The sequence below is a fragment of the Mizuhopecten yessoensis genome, unplaced genomic scaffold (genome assembly GCF_002113885.1).
Source record: "Mizuhopecten yessoensis strain PY_sf001 unplaced genomic scaffold, ASM211388v2 scaffold716341, whole genome shotgun sequence".
Taxonomy (NCBI): Eukaryota; Metazoa; Mollusca; class Bivalvia; order Pectinida; family Pectinidae; genus Mizuhopecten; species Mizuhopecten yessoensis.
The window spans coordinates 250,983-268,070 of NW_018480068.1; the positions used below are offsets into that span (position 1 = coordinate 250,983).

The following is a 17,088-nucleotide window of genomic DNA, read 5'->3' on the forward strand; positions in this document are numbered from 1 at the left end:
GAAGAATACATGCACCGTACTAACTGCTACGGCAGTTATTTTCTCCTTTGAATACTGCCCACCTGCAATAATGATTCCGTAACGTACTCCTTGCGCTATCTTTTGACCATTTGTCAACTTTTCGTTTCGTAGCTGACACGGTACAACACTTTTCTTTCGCTTACTTCACACGGCCAGTCATTTTGTTTACAAAGAAATGGTGTGCTATGCGCATGCGCTAATAGAGGGAAATCCCTGAACAAAACGTTGGTCAGACAGGTAGAAATACCGATGATTTTCTTAGATTTAATCATTTTTATGAATCTATTTCAGCCAAATCCGATCGTTATTTTCCATAAGGAGTTTCATTTGATATGTTTATGTAGTATTTGAAAAAAAGGCAAAAAAATAAAGTTACTTCACCGTGATGCCCCTTTAAAGCAAATCTGACTTACCGGGTACCTGAAGTCAAGTAAATACCATCAATATGATCATATATAACCATGGCAGGGGTGTGTTATGTGGAGTTATAACTACCATATAATGTTAAAATGTTATAAAACCATTACCCTTCTGTCGGTCATCCCTGTGGTCAGATCCTTTTCTCTTGCTTGATGTTCTAGATCGGTCACCACCCATGATCACTGGTCAATGTTACGGCCAATATCTCAATCTAGAAACAGGAACAAAAACCTATTACAATAGATTAATAATTTTTTTCATTTAAAAAAAAACCTGGTTCAATATATACCATAGTGTTGGGAATGTTGTGAAATCCCCTTTTCCCCAAAAAGTTAAACCTCCCAACCAGTATGAGCAAACCTCCACTAGCCTGATATGTATGTGTTCATAGTAAATATTGAAAATGTTCGTTAGCCCTAATAACATGAGCTAGCTATATAGGGGATCAATCTTGTAGAATTGTACACTAATGCACATATAAGTATTACAGTCTGTATATATAAAAAAACAACACTGTATACTATAAAAAAAAATACCTGGTGTTTTTATAGTACATGTATACACTATACAGGGTATTTTTTTTATATATATACAGACTGTTATACTTATGTTGATTAAACGTCAACTCCTGTGATCAAGCAGTTGAAGGTAATGAAAGATTTGTTGCTGCAAAGTCTGTTCAGCAAATTCAATAAAAAAAAACTAAAAATGTGTGGCGAGACGTGTTGTGTTATCTTACATTGTTAATTTTTCATTAAATCCACCATTGACTTTAATATGTGGTAGTTATCTCCCCTTCCCCCTCAGGTCCCTAATCACCAGTACAGTAACACTACTCACTGTACACACCGAATCCATTTTATTTTTTTACATGGTCATTTGATCATGATTACACAGGAAAGGGGATTAGTATTGGGCTGTAACATGTGATTTCTTACACACACTTTCCCGTTGTGATGTATGTCCATTATGTGGTAAAACCGGAGTGATCAGCTGGTGATAAATACGAGGCAACGAGCACACAGACACACCATTTCTACTAAATAGCCACAAATAGTTCATATAAGATAAACATCATAATGGAACCGTTCACGATCAAACGGGAACCTACAAACCATTATCGACATAAGTAATTACTTTAGAGTAAAAAAACCTTTAAAATGTTAGAAACAGGAGATGACATCGGGTCATGTTCATAAAAACTGAGTCAATATTATCAACTTGACTCAAGTTACATCTGATTCATCGATCAAATCATTTGATTTGTTAAGCATGTCGCATGCAATAAAATAGTAGTAATGTAAATGGTAATTACGTACTGTCTATATAGTATTTACAAGATCGAAACTGCATTTCCCGCCATGTTGGTTTCTTCATAACAGTATTAAAACCGGAAGTCAACTTTATCCAATCAACATCTCCAATTTTCAACTATGACCTCAAAACATTACAACGCATTGTGTGCTTACTTTTAGCTTTCTTTGTTAAGAGATTGACGGTTTCATGCTTTTTTTTTGTTTTGTTACTACAGTTTTAAAAGTAAAAGTTCTGAAGTGTTAAATATAGTCTAAATATTAATTCATTGCAGTTACTTTCTCTAAGTTAAATTCAAGTTAAAAAACACTATCTAAAAAGAGTTGTCTTGAAAAGAGTTTGAAAACGAATTTGTGTATTTCTAACTATGGCTTCTACATCGTTCTTTTAACTTATACCAATTAAAAGTTTTGCTATGTTTTATACCCAGCCATTCATCATAACTGAAGAAGTACATGTATGTTTATAATGATACATTAATACCTTTAGGGGACCCATTGGAAATAAGGTTTCTACTATGCATGGCTTTGATGGGCTATCCCTGGGTAAGACTATATACGTAAATTATAGATATCAACTTGTAAATTACCCACAGATATAAACAAAACTGTTCTCTGTGACTTTTCACGAATAAATATAATTATTATTAGCTCTGAGGTGATTTCTGGAGTATCCAAAAACACACCCGTACAGTCCGAGGCCTAGGTCCTAACTGATGTCACAAAGCGTTATCATTTTGTTAAGTACATTTACACAATACAGGTTATTCGATATGATATGTCTTGAGGGACATCTGCAATTCATAGCAATTGTCTTTTAAAAGACAATTAACATGTCCTTTGTCCAAGACTGAATGCAGTGTCTGGCCGGTAATTATAAGACCAATTAATCTTGTTACATAGATTAAAAGGTATATGATATGCTTACAATTGACATAATTAATGCACAAGCTAATAATGATTCAAACGAATTATACATGGCAACTTCAAAGGAAAAGCTTGGTAAATTGAACTAATCTAAATTGATAAAAGTTTGCGAGAGTAAATGAAACATAGAATTTACATAAAATAGTTTCCAATGCGTAAAAAATCTACAAGAGGAAAAGTAAGCGTAATAAAAACAATAAATCGAACTCAAAATCGATCAAACTGGTGCAAAGTATTAGCAAATACACGGAGACCCTTGGAAACGTACAACGAGAGTAAGACCAGGTGTTTCAGGGGGTAAGCGTCTTCTGTTTTTATGTCGAATCCAAGTAATTGTCACATCCTTACACAGACGGATCGGGTAGTGACAACAAAACCACAAGGCACTCTGGTAAGTATTATAAAAAGCATCGACCGTCAAATCACATAAAGAAATATAATACTTCCCTGTGAGATTTTGATGGCGACCATAACACTTGTACAAAGTCTTCATCAACCTGCGTCTTTTGAAAACCTGTGTTGTAAGTTTGTCCGTCAGCAGTCGACATGTATCACGATAGTCGTGATATTTGGAGCAAGCTCTTGAGCACCGAATCAACTGCGACATGTAGATACCGTAAGTAGGGGATACACGGATGTTACTATCAAGAAAAGGAAGTTCATAGTAGGAAAGTCGAAATCGTACAGCTTAGTGGTGAGCTGTCCCTGTTGGTTATATTGCAAGTAAAGATCGGGTAAAGCGGTTGAAGTAGAAGAATCCTTGGTGTCCTTGATTCTGGAGGGTTTTTCTTGTTGTTCAAAGACAGACCATCGTCGATATATCTGAATGTGAAATTGAAGGTCTAGGTTTTTATTACTAGTCCTGATAAGCTCATCAATACATTCAGCTTCATATAAAAACAGAAACAAATCGGCCAAAAGAGGGGCACAGTTTGTTCCCGTTGGAATGCATGTAGTTTGCTGGAAAATGTTGCCACCGAACTCAACAAAAATATTGTCAAACAAGAAATCAATCATTCTCACAATATTGCCTCAGTGTCTTCACTTTGCCCCTATTCGCCTTTGTTGTACCCTTTACAAAATAGGCTCCAAATTATTTACAACCATACATTTATACGTTATTTTACCTTTAATTACTGAACATTTCAGTATCCCGCAACAAGTTGTAGCTCACCCAACTTCTACACTCATACTAGAGCATCAGTTGTTCTTCGTCAACATTGTTCACAAATAAAACAGTTGAAACTAAATTCTTTGCTGGCAAATAATTGTAATCTCCCCATTTCATGATGCTAATCTGCTTATATATCAATACATATTTTGAATACATATAAAAACATATTAGAAGCCAAATTATGTAGATTTCTGGAAGTCATTCGTACTTATTTCATGCTTGATAATACGCACAAGTGTTAAGTGTGTAGGTCACCTCAGGCTAATGCGCACTCATGATAAAATTTGACGATCTGAGACTGATGGGATAAACCCTGTATACATCTATGGCGGTACTAGATGCAAAACCAGCTCCATCGTCAATTAGGTTCCTCCTACATTGGTCGTTTCGGCGCTTCCACGACGACCTCCGAAGGTGCGCCGGCTGAGGTGATCAGTCTCAACCTGGAACTGGTCAGCTTCGTCGCCACGTTTTGTGGGTGGTCTGATGCAGTGTACACAGATTACACTGTCCATAACCTACGATGTTAAAGTTCATTGCCACTGCTACACGCATCACTGACTTGCCCTCTTCCACTCTCTGTCTCGAATCCTCCAAATCCACAGGGACGATGTTTCTGCTTCCCTGCCTGCTTTCCCACATACCTGTCTTCTCTCCTGACCCGTCACACCAAGGGTACCTATTGCTTTCCACAACGAGGGGCCCGCAAACCCTCTGTAGCCCACTTCCACAGGCATGCACCATGTCCGGCAGCCCGTCTCGTAACAGTTCCTGACCAGATCTTCATATTTGGCTATCTTCCTTTCATGAGCTGCCTCAATCCTTTCCTCCCATGGTACAGTCAGCTGCAGGATCACAACCTGCTTTGTTGTCCGTGACCAGATGACAATATCAGGACGCTGAGTTGTGACAGCAATCTCTGCCGGGAACGACAATCTCCCTTTCAGGTCTACCGTCATCTGCCAGTCTGCTGCTGTACCAAAGACCCCTCTAGCCTGATCTACACATTTTCCTTGCTGTCCTTCTTTGATGAAATTCAGGAATCTTAAACTGGATGTTCTTGTTGTCTTTTCCCTCCCTTCTTTTCCAGGGAATCGGCAATAGTTGCCAGGACGTTGTCATGCCTCCATGTGTATCGACCGTCTCCTAAAGCCACTTGACAAGATGAAAGCACATGTTCAAGATTACTGATTCTTCCACAAACCTTGCGCGTTTGATCATCAGTAAGTCCCCATGTCCACAGGTTTGTTGGGTTTGGTAACACATCATACACCGCACTCAACAGAAACTTTATCCTCGCTGTTTCCATGGAACAGACGTCACTCCATTTCAAGGTCTGCTTTCTAGCTCCCTCTCAGTTCATCCAGTTGCCTTAATTTCTCATTGCACCTGTGCTTGATTGCATTTCTTCCTCCTCGATCGATCTTACCTTCCTCTGAATCATCTCTTTTCTCCTTTTCCTTGAACCTTTCCATCTGTCTCTAGTGCTTGTACCCAGTCCTTGTCTACCAGATGCCACTGTTCCGATTCTGCCTGTTCAATTGCTTTCCCTGCCTTCCACTTTCTGCCAGTTCTTACTTTCACCTTCGCCTTTCTGACCTTCTCGTCTACACTATCTTCCAGTATCATCTGTTGTCTGACCTTGGTGATCTTGAACTCCTCTGTGATGGAATTGAGTGGAAGCTGTAGCTTGTTACTTTTCCCTTACAGTCCTATACTGCTGAAGCTGCGAGGAACTACAAGCCATCTGCGAAGTTGTTTGTTGACCATTCCCTCTATTTCTTCCACTGCTGTAAGAGGCACCTCGTATATAAGCAGAGGCCATAGTAGCCTTGGGAGCACGCCATGCTGATACATCCAAGCTTTATACTTTCTAGGCAGCTTGCTCGTATCTACTGCACTCATCCAGTCTTCTGCTTGTGTCTTAAGGTTTCTCCCATTGTCATGGTCATTGAGCGTGTCATCGGACCACTTTCCTAAACATTTCACTGGCTTCTCATTCATCGTTGGTATCTCTTCTCCTTGGATCGTAAACTTAAACTGCTGTACCTTGCCCTTCTAAGCATTATACTCCTTGACTTCGCTGGTTTGAACTTCATTCGCACCCAATGGACCATCTCCTCCAGATCGTTCAGTAGACATCGTCCTTCGCTGACCGTTTTCGTTGTTAAAGTCATGTCATCCATAAAGGCCCTTGTTGGTGGCTGCCTTATCCCGGTTGACAAGTAAGGCCCTCATCTTCTCCACTGATTTGACAATGAGATTCATTGCAGCTGCAAAGAGAGGGACTGAGATAGCACAGCCTGTGTGTGACGTCACTATCCCAACCTCAAGTCTCGGCCTCAGTCGAAGCTTGTCAAAATATCCTTTCAACATCTCTATGAACCACCCTGGAATATGGTATCTTACCAGCGTGAAGTTCACCATTTTGTGTGGCACTTATCCATAAGCGTTAGACAGGTCAAGCCAAACCACAGCTAGTTCTCCTTTGTTCCCCTGGCATCTCTGATGATCTCTGATACCACACTGGTATGTTCCAGACAGCCCGATATTCCAGGAACTTCATCATAATAAAGTATCCGAGGGATCTTTTCAATTGTCTATCTAGGTTCCTTTTGACTTGGTATTTAGTTATATCATGTAAAAAAGATGGTTCCAGACTGATATCTAATTGAATATGACTCTTTAAACTTGTAATCACTGACTTTCAGAAAGTATATTACAGATCTTTCTATTGTATTCCAGTTTCAGTTTCAAGCAACCTGACTAGAAGGAAAATATGACCGCATGAAATCATAAATATATAATGGTCTTTTCATGCATTTTTTTATAACAGGTAAAACGACAAACTTTCACTGAAAGGACAATGTCAATTTCAAACACAGCATAATGAAGCTTTAATCAATGTGCATTTTTTCGTTGACCAATCAATACAATAGCTAAGAGAAATGAAGGTGAAAGGTCAAACTGGTAGAGAGTCATAGAAGATCTTATCATGGTGGACGCCAATATCCCTTTATGCATGCAGCAATATGTTTTTTTCGAAACCATCGGGATATCATATAGTGTTTTCCGTGGTCGGACCTTCTAGCTTACTTCCTTTACGAGATACGGATGACGAGCTTTTTACTTGAGTCACAAAGGGTTTTCATAGATTTTTCTGGGAATGTGGGAAAGGAAATGTATTTCATAATGACACAAGACGTGGTTTCTTTTGCTGAAACGCATTTATTAGAAAGGCCCACGCAAAGATATTTTTTTGAGAAAAAACAAACAAAGAAATACAAGTGAACGTCAGATACTAGTAAATAGTTTTGTGTGTTTAATTTAGATAATGTTCTTTTTCCTTGTGACATCATCATCCGAAGTACAATACAATACAATACAATACAATACAATATATTTTATTATTATAGTGACATGTGCATACATCAAAATTACATACGTGTACAATTTTTCACATATTATTTTAGCACCCGACCCAAAGGGTCTATAGGTCACTTTAACTTAAATTTACCTTCAAAATATCACTTGCGTCATTGGTTAAATACCAATTAAATTATATACTTGTAGATTGAGACAAAATCTTAATTTTTACGAAATAATACATTTTTTCTTTTATCAAATATTTTCGACAGATATTTTGCTGTTTGCCTGGGAAAGTCATTTACTAATATTTTAAACAGTTCGATGTTTGATTGATGTTGAAAGGTTATACTTGTGTTAAGAAGTAGGTCATTTCTCTCATTATCATAAAGTGAACAGTTTAACAGAAAATGTGTTTCGTCCTCCACCGCTCCAGAGTTGCACAAAGTACATACACGGTCATTTACAGGTTCATTTGTATACCGTCCTTAGTCTCCACTCGCAATGGGAGTACACCACACCTTAATTGTGCCATGATTGATCTCTCGGATTTTGCAAGGTTTATTGACACATGGTAAATGGATGTAAGATAAAAAAGCGAATTAATTACTATCCTATAAATAAGAAACAAGCGGACGTAAAAAGGAAACTGGATAAGTACTTGTGTGATCACATTATTATTATAGCAGGTGTTCTAATTTACAACACAAATGTCTGTATTTTACACTGACTGTGTCGCAGATGTACTGTGTATTAAATCACGTGATACGACCCAAATAGCCTTGTGTCGGAAATAAACTTCCGATTAAAATTGAAGTAAAAAGAAATAAATATTATATATATATATTTCTATGGAAAGATTTAAATTCCAATGACTTATACTTATGTAAAGTATAAGCGTGTGATGTCTTTTCCCGACTGAGACTTTCCTCATCAGGAGCAGGGCTACGTTATTATCATGCATACTCGAATTCACGAGAAGTCACGATTGTCAATTATGTGTTCGACTGGGTCAGAGGTCATGTATTCACAATTAACGTGCTATACAGAAATTGATAATGATCTAAGTTGCGTCACTAGATTTGTTAAACGACTTGATAATTCACTTATGAATTAGAATTAACAAAACATTATCGTAATAGTGGAAGAAGCGTGCCACAATTTAACAAGAAATATCGTCATTTCATTTTAAAGTGTCCAATTAGGCTATGCCTGAGTTTATGTAAATCTTCGAATTATTTACGAATTAATTACGTAAGAAATATCAGTTTTATCCTGCCTATAAGAAAAGGGAGAGAAAGTTAGCGTTATGGCACTTTTAAATGATATAGACTTTTCCATAAAGTTACAATAGTTAATAATAGACACGACAATATGTTTTGTTACGGCCCATTTATGTGAACTAAATATTGATCATTTTGACGGACAGCTAGGCGGCTAAATAGGAATTTCTGAAATTACGTTCAGAGATGGTAACATCGGAGTACCACTTTGTAAATCATGTGAATTGCTCAGTTTCATACTCGTGGACAAGCCCGAAATAGAATGAGATCGCTTTCGTGACTTCAATTTGTCCTTCAGTGTTCTTCGAAACTTCTCGCTCAGTCCGAGACAAATTGCAAAATTGGCGGGAAAACTCAGAAACAAAACAAAATTTACTAGAGTAACTGTCACTTTCGTTTCACGCAAAGTAAAGATGCGGTAACCCGTGTTTGTTTGTATAAACATCAAAAACAGAATTGTGGCTACAGGTATTTGTACCAAAACACAGAAGCTACACAACGTCAGCAACATGACTGTAGTGCGCATGCACTCCCGGAAGTCGGATTGACTCATAGCTGCGTTTCCGCTTATGAGCTTGCGTCGGTATCTGTAGCTTTCACACGTCTTCCTCAACAGTAACATATTGAACAGCAACAATAGGGATGTGGGTAGAAGCTCAGCGACAATCAGCCTCGTCCATAAATAGGCTTTCAAGCCGGTTAGATAATTATCTTTTTCAGTTTTGAAAACTATGGAACAGGTATCGACATATTTCACACCGGAAGTAGCGAAGAGTTCCTTCCCCACCACACGTACCGGCTCTAGGTCCTCAAGCAGCAAAATGGTCGACTGCATTACTGTTGTGATAACCAAAATAACGAGAAGGCAAATTGTCACGGCTTTGTAAGAGGATGTGAACTGGCTCACGCGAGGGTGGCACAACCCTATGTAACGATGGGCTGCTAATGCCACAGTGAGCCACAATGAACTGTTGTGGCACACGGTAGGAAGAACCAGAGCCGTGTATTTGTAAACCACACACCAAGAAAACGGAACATACTCATTGTAACCACCTGAGGTGTAGAAAAACAGGTACCATGGCAACGGCAGGAGGATGGTCATTGTATCCAGTACAGCAATAGAGCACAATATCATGTTTGTAGGGGATCTTGTTCTTCTACTCGACAAGATGACAACCAACAGAGTGTTGAGGAGTAACACTAACATACACAGAGCAGGAGTGACGTAACCATACAAAACCACGCCCACATCCAATGCCGTCGCTTTGCCAACGTCAAACACTTTCAATTTCACGCGCTGAATAGCGGTATATATGCTCATGTTTGAGCAATATGACGTCAAACTCGGTAACGGCTTATCGGAATTGGAGTAATTGCAGTTACCGACACACGACGATGTCCCGCCCCCACACATCCAGCTACAACTGGACACATCCATCGCCAACTCCGTGAGCTTTCGTACACACGTAGTGTTGATAGCACGGGCGTTTTCGATTAATTGTTTTACATGTTCCTTATCCATGATCTACACAGGAAAAGGGAGAGTGCGGTCTGCCGGCTTTCTACACAACGCCGGTATCTTAAGTATCTCTGTGTTATCTCTGCACTTATCCAATGTAATGTTCAACGTAATTAAATTGTGTATAATATAACACAAAATACTAAGAGATGACTTCAATCGAGTTTGTTCCCAAATATCAATGGTAATCACTTGACAGTAATCCTTTATATCCACAACTGACGCTGTGAGCGATAATAAATAGGAATAATGATTCAAAGCAGATCGCTCAAGTCAATTTATGTAGTTAGTAGTAATTATTTCTCTGTGGGATTGTGCATCATACCTGTCACTTTAAGTTCAATTCCATAAATCGAACTTCTTGTAAATTTGTACACGATATTTGTCACTCTTGATTCCCTGTGAGACTGAACACGATATTTGTCAGTCTTGATTTCCTGTGAGACTGAACACGATATTTGTCACTGTTGATTCCCTGTGAAATTGTACACGATATTTGTCACTGTTGATTCCCTGTGAGATTGTACACGATATTTGTCACTCTTGATTCCCTGTGAAATTGTACACGATATTTGTCACTCTTGATTCCCTGTGAAATTGTACACGATATTTGTCACTCTTGATTCCCTGTGAAATTGTACACGATATTTGTCACTCTTGATTCCCTGTGAGATTGTACACGATGTTTGTCACTCTTGATTCCCTGTGAGATTGTACACGATATTTGTCCCTCTTGATTCCCTGTGAGATTGTACACGATGTTTATCACTCTTGATTCCCTGTGAGATTGTACACGATGTTTGTCACTCTTGATTCCCTGTGAGACTGTACACGATATTTGTCAATCTTGATTTCCTGTGAGATTGTACACGATATTTGTCACTCTTGATTCCCTGGGTGAATGAACACGATATTTGTCAATCTTGATTCCCTGTGAGACTGTACACGACATTTGTCACTCTTGATTCCCTGTGATATTGTACACGATGTTTGTCACTCTTGATTCCCTGTGAGATTGTACACGACATTTGTCACGCTTGATTCCCTGTGATATTGTACACGATGTTTGTCACTCTTGATTCCCTGTGAGATTGTGCACGATATTTGTCCCTCTTGATTCCCTGTGAGATTGTACACGATATTTGACACTCTTGATTCCCTGTGAGATTGTACACGATATTTGACACTCTTGATTCCCTGTGAGATTGTACACGATATTTGTCCCTCTTGATTCCCTGTGAGATTGTACACGATGTTTGTCACTCTTGATTCCCTGTGAGACTGTACACGATGTCTGTCAATCTTGATTCCCTGTGAGATTATATACGATTTTTGTCACTCTTGATTCCGTGAAAAATTGTACACGATGTTTGTCTCTCTTAACTCCCTGTGAGACTGTTCACGATAGTTGTCATTCTTGATTCCCTGTGAGAATGTACACGGTTTTTGTCATTCTTGATTCCCTGTGAAACTGTACACGGTTTTTGTCACTCTTGAGTCTGTGAGAGATTTATACGTTTTTTGTCACTAAGAAATTTCTGGGAGATGTTTTATACTTCCCTGTGAGATTTTACACGGAACGAACTCGGTTTTGCAATGTTACTATGTAAGAGCCCGCCGATTGGTCATTCCTCGTTGAATTTCCATTGGTGACCCGTTGCGCACTAAGTCACTGTAAATACATAGGATCCGCACGCTGTGTTGGTTAAGTTCGGTTGATATGACATTTTTTTTTTTTTACGTCAAACCGACATTTTATTTTTTTGTGCACAAAGTTTTATGATAATGGTTTTGTTACATCCATGTTAAAAATCCACAAGCGCTCCTGCAAGGCCATAACTACCACTCCGTATATTATTACCACAGTAGATGTGCAGCGTTGTCGGCATTTGTTAAAACGTCCGTCGGCAACAGGAAATACATCCGTGCATTAACCGGATGTGAAGAGGAGGGAGCACATGTCAATCAGAGACTCGTTTTTAGTATTTGAACAAGATAGTGACATGTTTTCACAAAGCGCAGCCATATAATCGTGAATAACGATCGCGTTTCAGATCGATTTTCGACACGAAAACAAACAAGCCTTGGACACTCATAAGGCCATTTAACCGCTTGAGAGGTGCGAGGGGTATAAACTGATCGAGCTCGTAGTACTTTAAACTGGGACTGTCATTCTTTAAAGTTATGTCCAAAGTTAAGAACCATCGTAACTGCTTGAATTCTTTTTCTAAAATAAATGTACGGTACCTTTCCTCACAGAAAAATATTAATTTACCAAATATCAGGGGCAACTAAATTTGATAACTCTATGGGAACACCGGCGTTATTTCTATTTAGCAACTTGATATTAATGACAGAAGTTGTCGTATGGTTTGTTTCGAGTCTCTGGAGATAACGGACGAAGGCCAGATGTGCCATTAAACTTAACACATAGGGACATGAGCATTAATCCCAGTATGTCTGTAAGTTTAGATTACTTCTGATGTAGGGCGTATTTTGAGGTATCTTAACACTCGGTGAAAATGCCATCCCAGAATTTCAGTTTATAAACCCCTACCGTCTATTAATACCCACTAGACATCAACATACGTCTAATTATGATACTTTATTTAAAACTAAGGCCTCTTTGTATTTACCTTCAAGTTTCTAGCGGCGCATATGGTCGGAGTGTGTCGGTAATGACGGATTAAACATAATGGCGGATACGCTGTGACTGACAAATACGTTTAAATTATATATATTTAATTTAGCAAAAGTTCAATAATTGTATTTTGTTTCTTTCAGTACATTAGCGAGTTTTCCGTTTTTCAAATAGTTTTTACATCTTTGACAGTAAAGTTCCTGACGACAAAAATAAAATATATCTATTAGTGCGATGGCCGAAGTGAGCCATGTACTGACAACGATAGAAGTGGTATAATTGTTCATACTGTAACGTCGTGGAGTGTGTTTCCAGTGTTAGTGTATTATATTTGATCAAAGGTATATTCTGGTTACTCCATCTTGGATCCGTCTGGTCCTGGCTCTTGGCTCCTTTGGTTGTTCTGATAACTACTCTACTTCAACAACAACTCGAGACAGAAATACAATTTAACTTTGATATTTATTCAAATCACAACTTCACATCTACAAACACTGTACACAATGGCATCCTTAATTAATATATAATAGAAATTGAGAATAACGACGGAGTGCCGTTATAAATAAAAGTGATGAGTAAGTATCCTTAATGGATACTTAAAAAATAGTAAGGGCTAAGTATCCTTAATATATTGTAACAACTTCGAAGTAGGTCTTAAGTAATGTTGGAAAATGTTTTATCTAAGACCTTTCATAAATAATGACGTTAATTTATGTCTAAGTAAAATATACTAGTCCAAAATAGCTAAGTATCACCCCCGTGGTTAGGCGGACTTAGAATATATTCTGGTGTTATTCTTGGCGTATCATAACATAAGGTCATTAAGGAGACTTGTATCTATATGTATTGTATTGGAGACGGGAGAGGGTAGGCCTACTTAGTCACTACGGCAGTAGTTACCTCCATGGTCCTGGTGTTTAGCTGAACTCTGGTAATAAGCTTGGTTGCTTGGACTGTGTAGGAGGGTAGGAAAGCCTGGCCGCTTGGTTAGGAGATCATGGGCGAACTCCGTTGAATCTGCCGCGGGATCCAACTTTGATAGCCTTCTCCAAAACTTCTGACCAATCAGAATTTAGTATACTCGGGTCTCTCGGCACGGAACACTTTAACTAAATAACTCAATAAAGCCCGAGAGCTCCGAACGCACATCTGCAATGGCCGATGAGTCGTCTGTTTGACAGGCTTTCGCATAGCATAAACATGGATTACAAACAAAATACAACAAATCATGAGTGACGACATAACAACCTATAAAGAGAATGTTCTCAACATACTAGGCTGTCGTATCTACGAGTCGGTAAGTGATTATTCCAAACGCACGGAACAGAAATGTGAGAGCATGATTCTAAATATAGCGCACGACTGACGTAAACTCATCACCGACTCGATGATTCTAAACTTGTAAACACGAACTGTTTCAATTGAGACAATATTAAATGGTATCATAATTAGATAACTTGTAACTAAAAGACATTTACTATACAGGTTTATTAGGATAATAAATGTAGTAGACAAATAACGAAGTTATTTATCAATACACAGACTATAGCAGGTAGGCAAATGTACAGTCGTTCCAATACATAACTTGACAAAGTGACAAAGTGACATGTCAGCACACACTAGTGTTAGTGGTATAGTTGTACATGAAAAACTTGACAAAGTGACAAAGGGAAATAGTGTTTGCTGCCATGTAACTTTGTCAAGTTTTGCATGTACAACTATACCACTTCTATCGTTGTCAGTACATGGCTCACTTCGGCCATCGTATATTCGTCCATTCCATCGATTCAGCCATTTCAAAACTGTTCTAAAATGTTTTAAGTTTCAGAATCCTGATAAATGGAGGGACAAATGTCAGCCCCTCTCCCCGCAGAATCGGGATGTTACCAAAAAGACAAGCGTACATGTAAATGTGTTGCGTTTGTAAGTGTATTATTATTGGAAATAGCAAACTTAAACTCTTTTATACCGAATGGACACTTGGTTCGTCGGCTTTTTTTATACCGAATGGACACTTGGTCCATCGGCTCTTTTGTACCGAATGGACACTTGGTCCGTCGGCTCTTTTGTACTGAATGGACACTTGGTCCGTCGGCTCTTTTACGTATTGTCAGTCTTTCATTCCCGCGGTGTTTTCTAGGTACATCCTCTGATCAGCCCGTTGTTAGATTTATTTGACTTGTACCGTCCAAGTTATAGTCTTACCAACAATTCTTACTTGAGACATTCTGATAGATGTCAACTGTCAAAAAGTGAAAAGAGGCTACGTTTAAGTTATCTTACCGCGTGATGACACTTTTAATGACCCTTGCGCGTGGCCCTACTACCATCAACAGTATATTGTCATATGATCATAAACGTCGCGAGAACGCCAATCTAATTACAATGTATGATTTAATATTTCGATAACATTTCTTTCTCTCGCCTTTTCCCCAAAAAAATAACCCGTACATTTATACATGTATGTATTTGAAAGACCTACGTGGGGCAGTCGCGAGGTACTGACCGTAGGTCGGTGTTTTTCTCTGGGAAATCCGGCTTTCCTCCACCACCAAAACCTGGCACCTCCTTAAATGACCATAACTATTAATAGGACGTAAAACACAAACAACCCAAACCAAACAGTTCTCTTTTGATATCGATGTTCAAGATGAAAAAGTATAACTTTAAGGTTGTTGATAAATAATAGTGGTTCTTAACTTGTTGGAATCACGATTCACTTCAGTTGTTTAACACCGAGACATTTAATATGGTAAAATACCTGTAAACATCCAACCTATCTTTGGAACCTATATCTAGGGTGTTTGTGATACAGCTACATAGTATAGATAACAAGATTCCGCGGTTTCGAAGAAGCTTTGGATTTTGTGTAATTTCAAGCTAACTATGCATGGTGTCAGTTTATCTGCAGTTAGCAGTGTAATGTAAACAATCTATGTCGGGCCGACGTATCCCGTGTAAAGTCGACAGTGAGCAAACATCTGTTGATAGGTCCAAATGAAAGTTTCAGACGATAGATAATGAAGCGTTGATTTCAAAATTTGAATTCACGGACATATTTCTTTTCCATGTTATATCTGATTTGGGATATTGATGGAGTTTCAATTTAAACAAGTTTACTGTGTTCATATTGTAGAACAGATCTGTCAGTAATTCTGTTTTAATTTTAAATTATTATATGTATTTGTTGAATCTTCACTGGTCACCGATTGTTAGAAAAACGAGCCGCAGCTTAAAAAATCAGTCCAGAAGGAAATCAAACACGTCGCACTTTTTATAATTAAGAACTGAAGTTACGAGGATGAGAGTACGAACGAAGATGTCCAAATAATAAGAGTTTATATTTTAAGCATAACATATTAACTTCATATTAACAGCAAAGTTCATTTAAGGACGTGCTTCTGTGTTTGTGCAATTAAAAAGATGACGATTGCCTCCCCTTATACAGAGTGGACGGCCGTCACTCGAATAAAAAGTAAAAAAAGACCCTCTTGATGGATCACGGAGGATGTGTACGTGCTGGAGGATACAACGGAAAAGCTAAATGCGAATTGTTGTTGCATTTGACATAAATCAATGATTCTGAAAACTCGCATATATTGGATGTCTTTTTACACATATTTTGCACGGGTTTTTACGTTTCATTCATGTACAGCACCCCCGAAAGATACAGTACACGGAATCATTTCGAACTCCCGAGCACCCCCTCGACCAACCCCATCGCTAACAAGAGACATTAAACGGCCAAAATCAACTGATCACCCCCTTCTGCTATTTCTCAAATGTCATCAGATTCAAATATGACGGCCACAGCTAGGGACCTGAGAATTTGTTACAGCTATATTTTGACCTAAACTAATGTGTTCAAGAATATTTTACTTGTTTATGGGGTTTAGATCGACTTTCGGTAAAAATGACACCCCAATGATCATATAACCGAGCTTTCTAAATTATATGTTAATTGGGGGTGTCATTTTTACCGAAAGTCGATCTAAACCCCGAAAACATGTAAAATTACTCTGAACATTTTAGTTTTGGTCCAAATATAGCTGTAACAAATTCTCAGATCCCTGTGATGACGGCGACTTGTGCCACCGGTCAACAGTTCTTTGCCAATCAAACACCCCTACCAAACCAGTTTCAGTAGCAACTGTTGATGAACGCACTGTCGTCTCAAGGGGCCCTCCCTCAGCAATGTATACAGCCCCGTACCGTGAGCAATAGTATATCTAACTCGGACATAGACCGTATTGCCAAAGCTGTTCGAAAGTAATTACTGGAAGATGCCGTGTTCTATATGCTACTGGCGCATGTGGGATCAATCTGGGCCCAGCCGACGTAGAAAGGTCTCATCCTGTAGGGAAATCCGGCCCCACCCAATCCAAGACCGCCAAAATACCATGCGTCTACGCTCTGTTGACACT

General features: G+C 38.7%; 3 protein-coding genes across 3 annotated transcripts in view; 1 reads left to right on the plus strand and 2 right to left on the minus strand.

Annotated features, from left to right (window-relative positions):
- The window catches only part of LOC110443359 (Fanconi anemia group D2 protein-like), a 37,679-nt gene extending 35,856 nt beyond the window's left edge, over window positions 1-1,823 (minus strand). Inside the window, exons 1-2 of the mRNA XM_021487541.1 lie at window positions 1,761-1,823; window positions 549-652 (exon numbers count right to left, since the gene is read on the minus strand). Of these exons, the coding sequence (XP_021343216.1) occupies window positions 549-618 (70 nt within the window). The 5' untranslated portion in view covers window positions 619-652; window positions 1,761-1,823. The remainder of the gene's footprint in view (window positions 1-548; window positions 653-1,760) is intronic.
- A 6,307-nt stretch (window positions 1,824-8,130) lies between these two features.
- LOC110443362 (sex peptide receptor-like) lies at window positions 8,131-10,197 on the minus strand. Its single transcript, XM_021487544.1, has one exon. The coding sequence runs from the start codon at window positions 10,024-10,026 to the stop codon at window positions 8,659-8,661; it is 1,368 nt and encodes a 455-aa protein (XP_021343219.1). The 5' UTR covers window positions 10,027-10,197; the 3' UTR covers window positions 8,131-8,658.
- A 3,616-nt stretch (window positions 10,198-13,813) lies between these two features.
- The window catches only part of LOC110443352, a 12,280-nt gene continuing 9,005 nt past the window's right edge, over window positions 13,814-17,088 (plus strand). Inside the window, exon 1 of the mRNA XM_021487529.1 lies at window positions 13,814-13,961. Coding sequence (XP_021343204.1) covers window positions 13,893-13,961 — 69 coding nt within the window. The 5' untranslated portion in view covers window positions 13,814-13,892. The remainder of the gene's footprint in view (window positions 13,962-17,088) is intronic.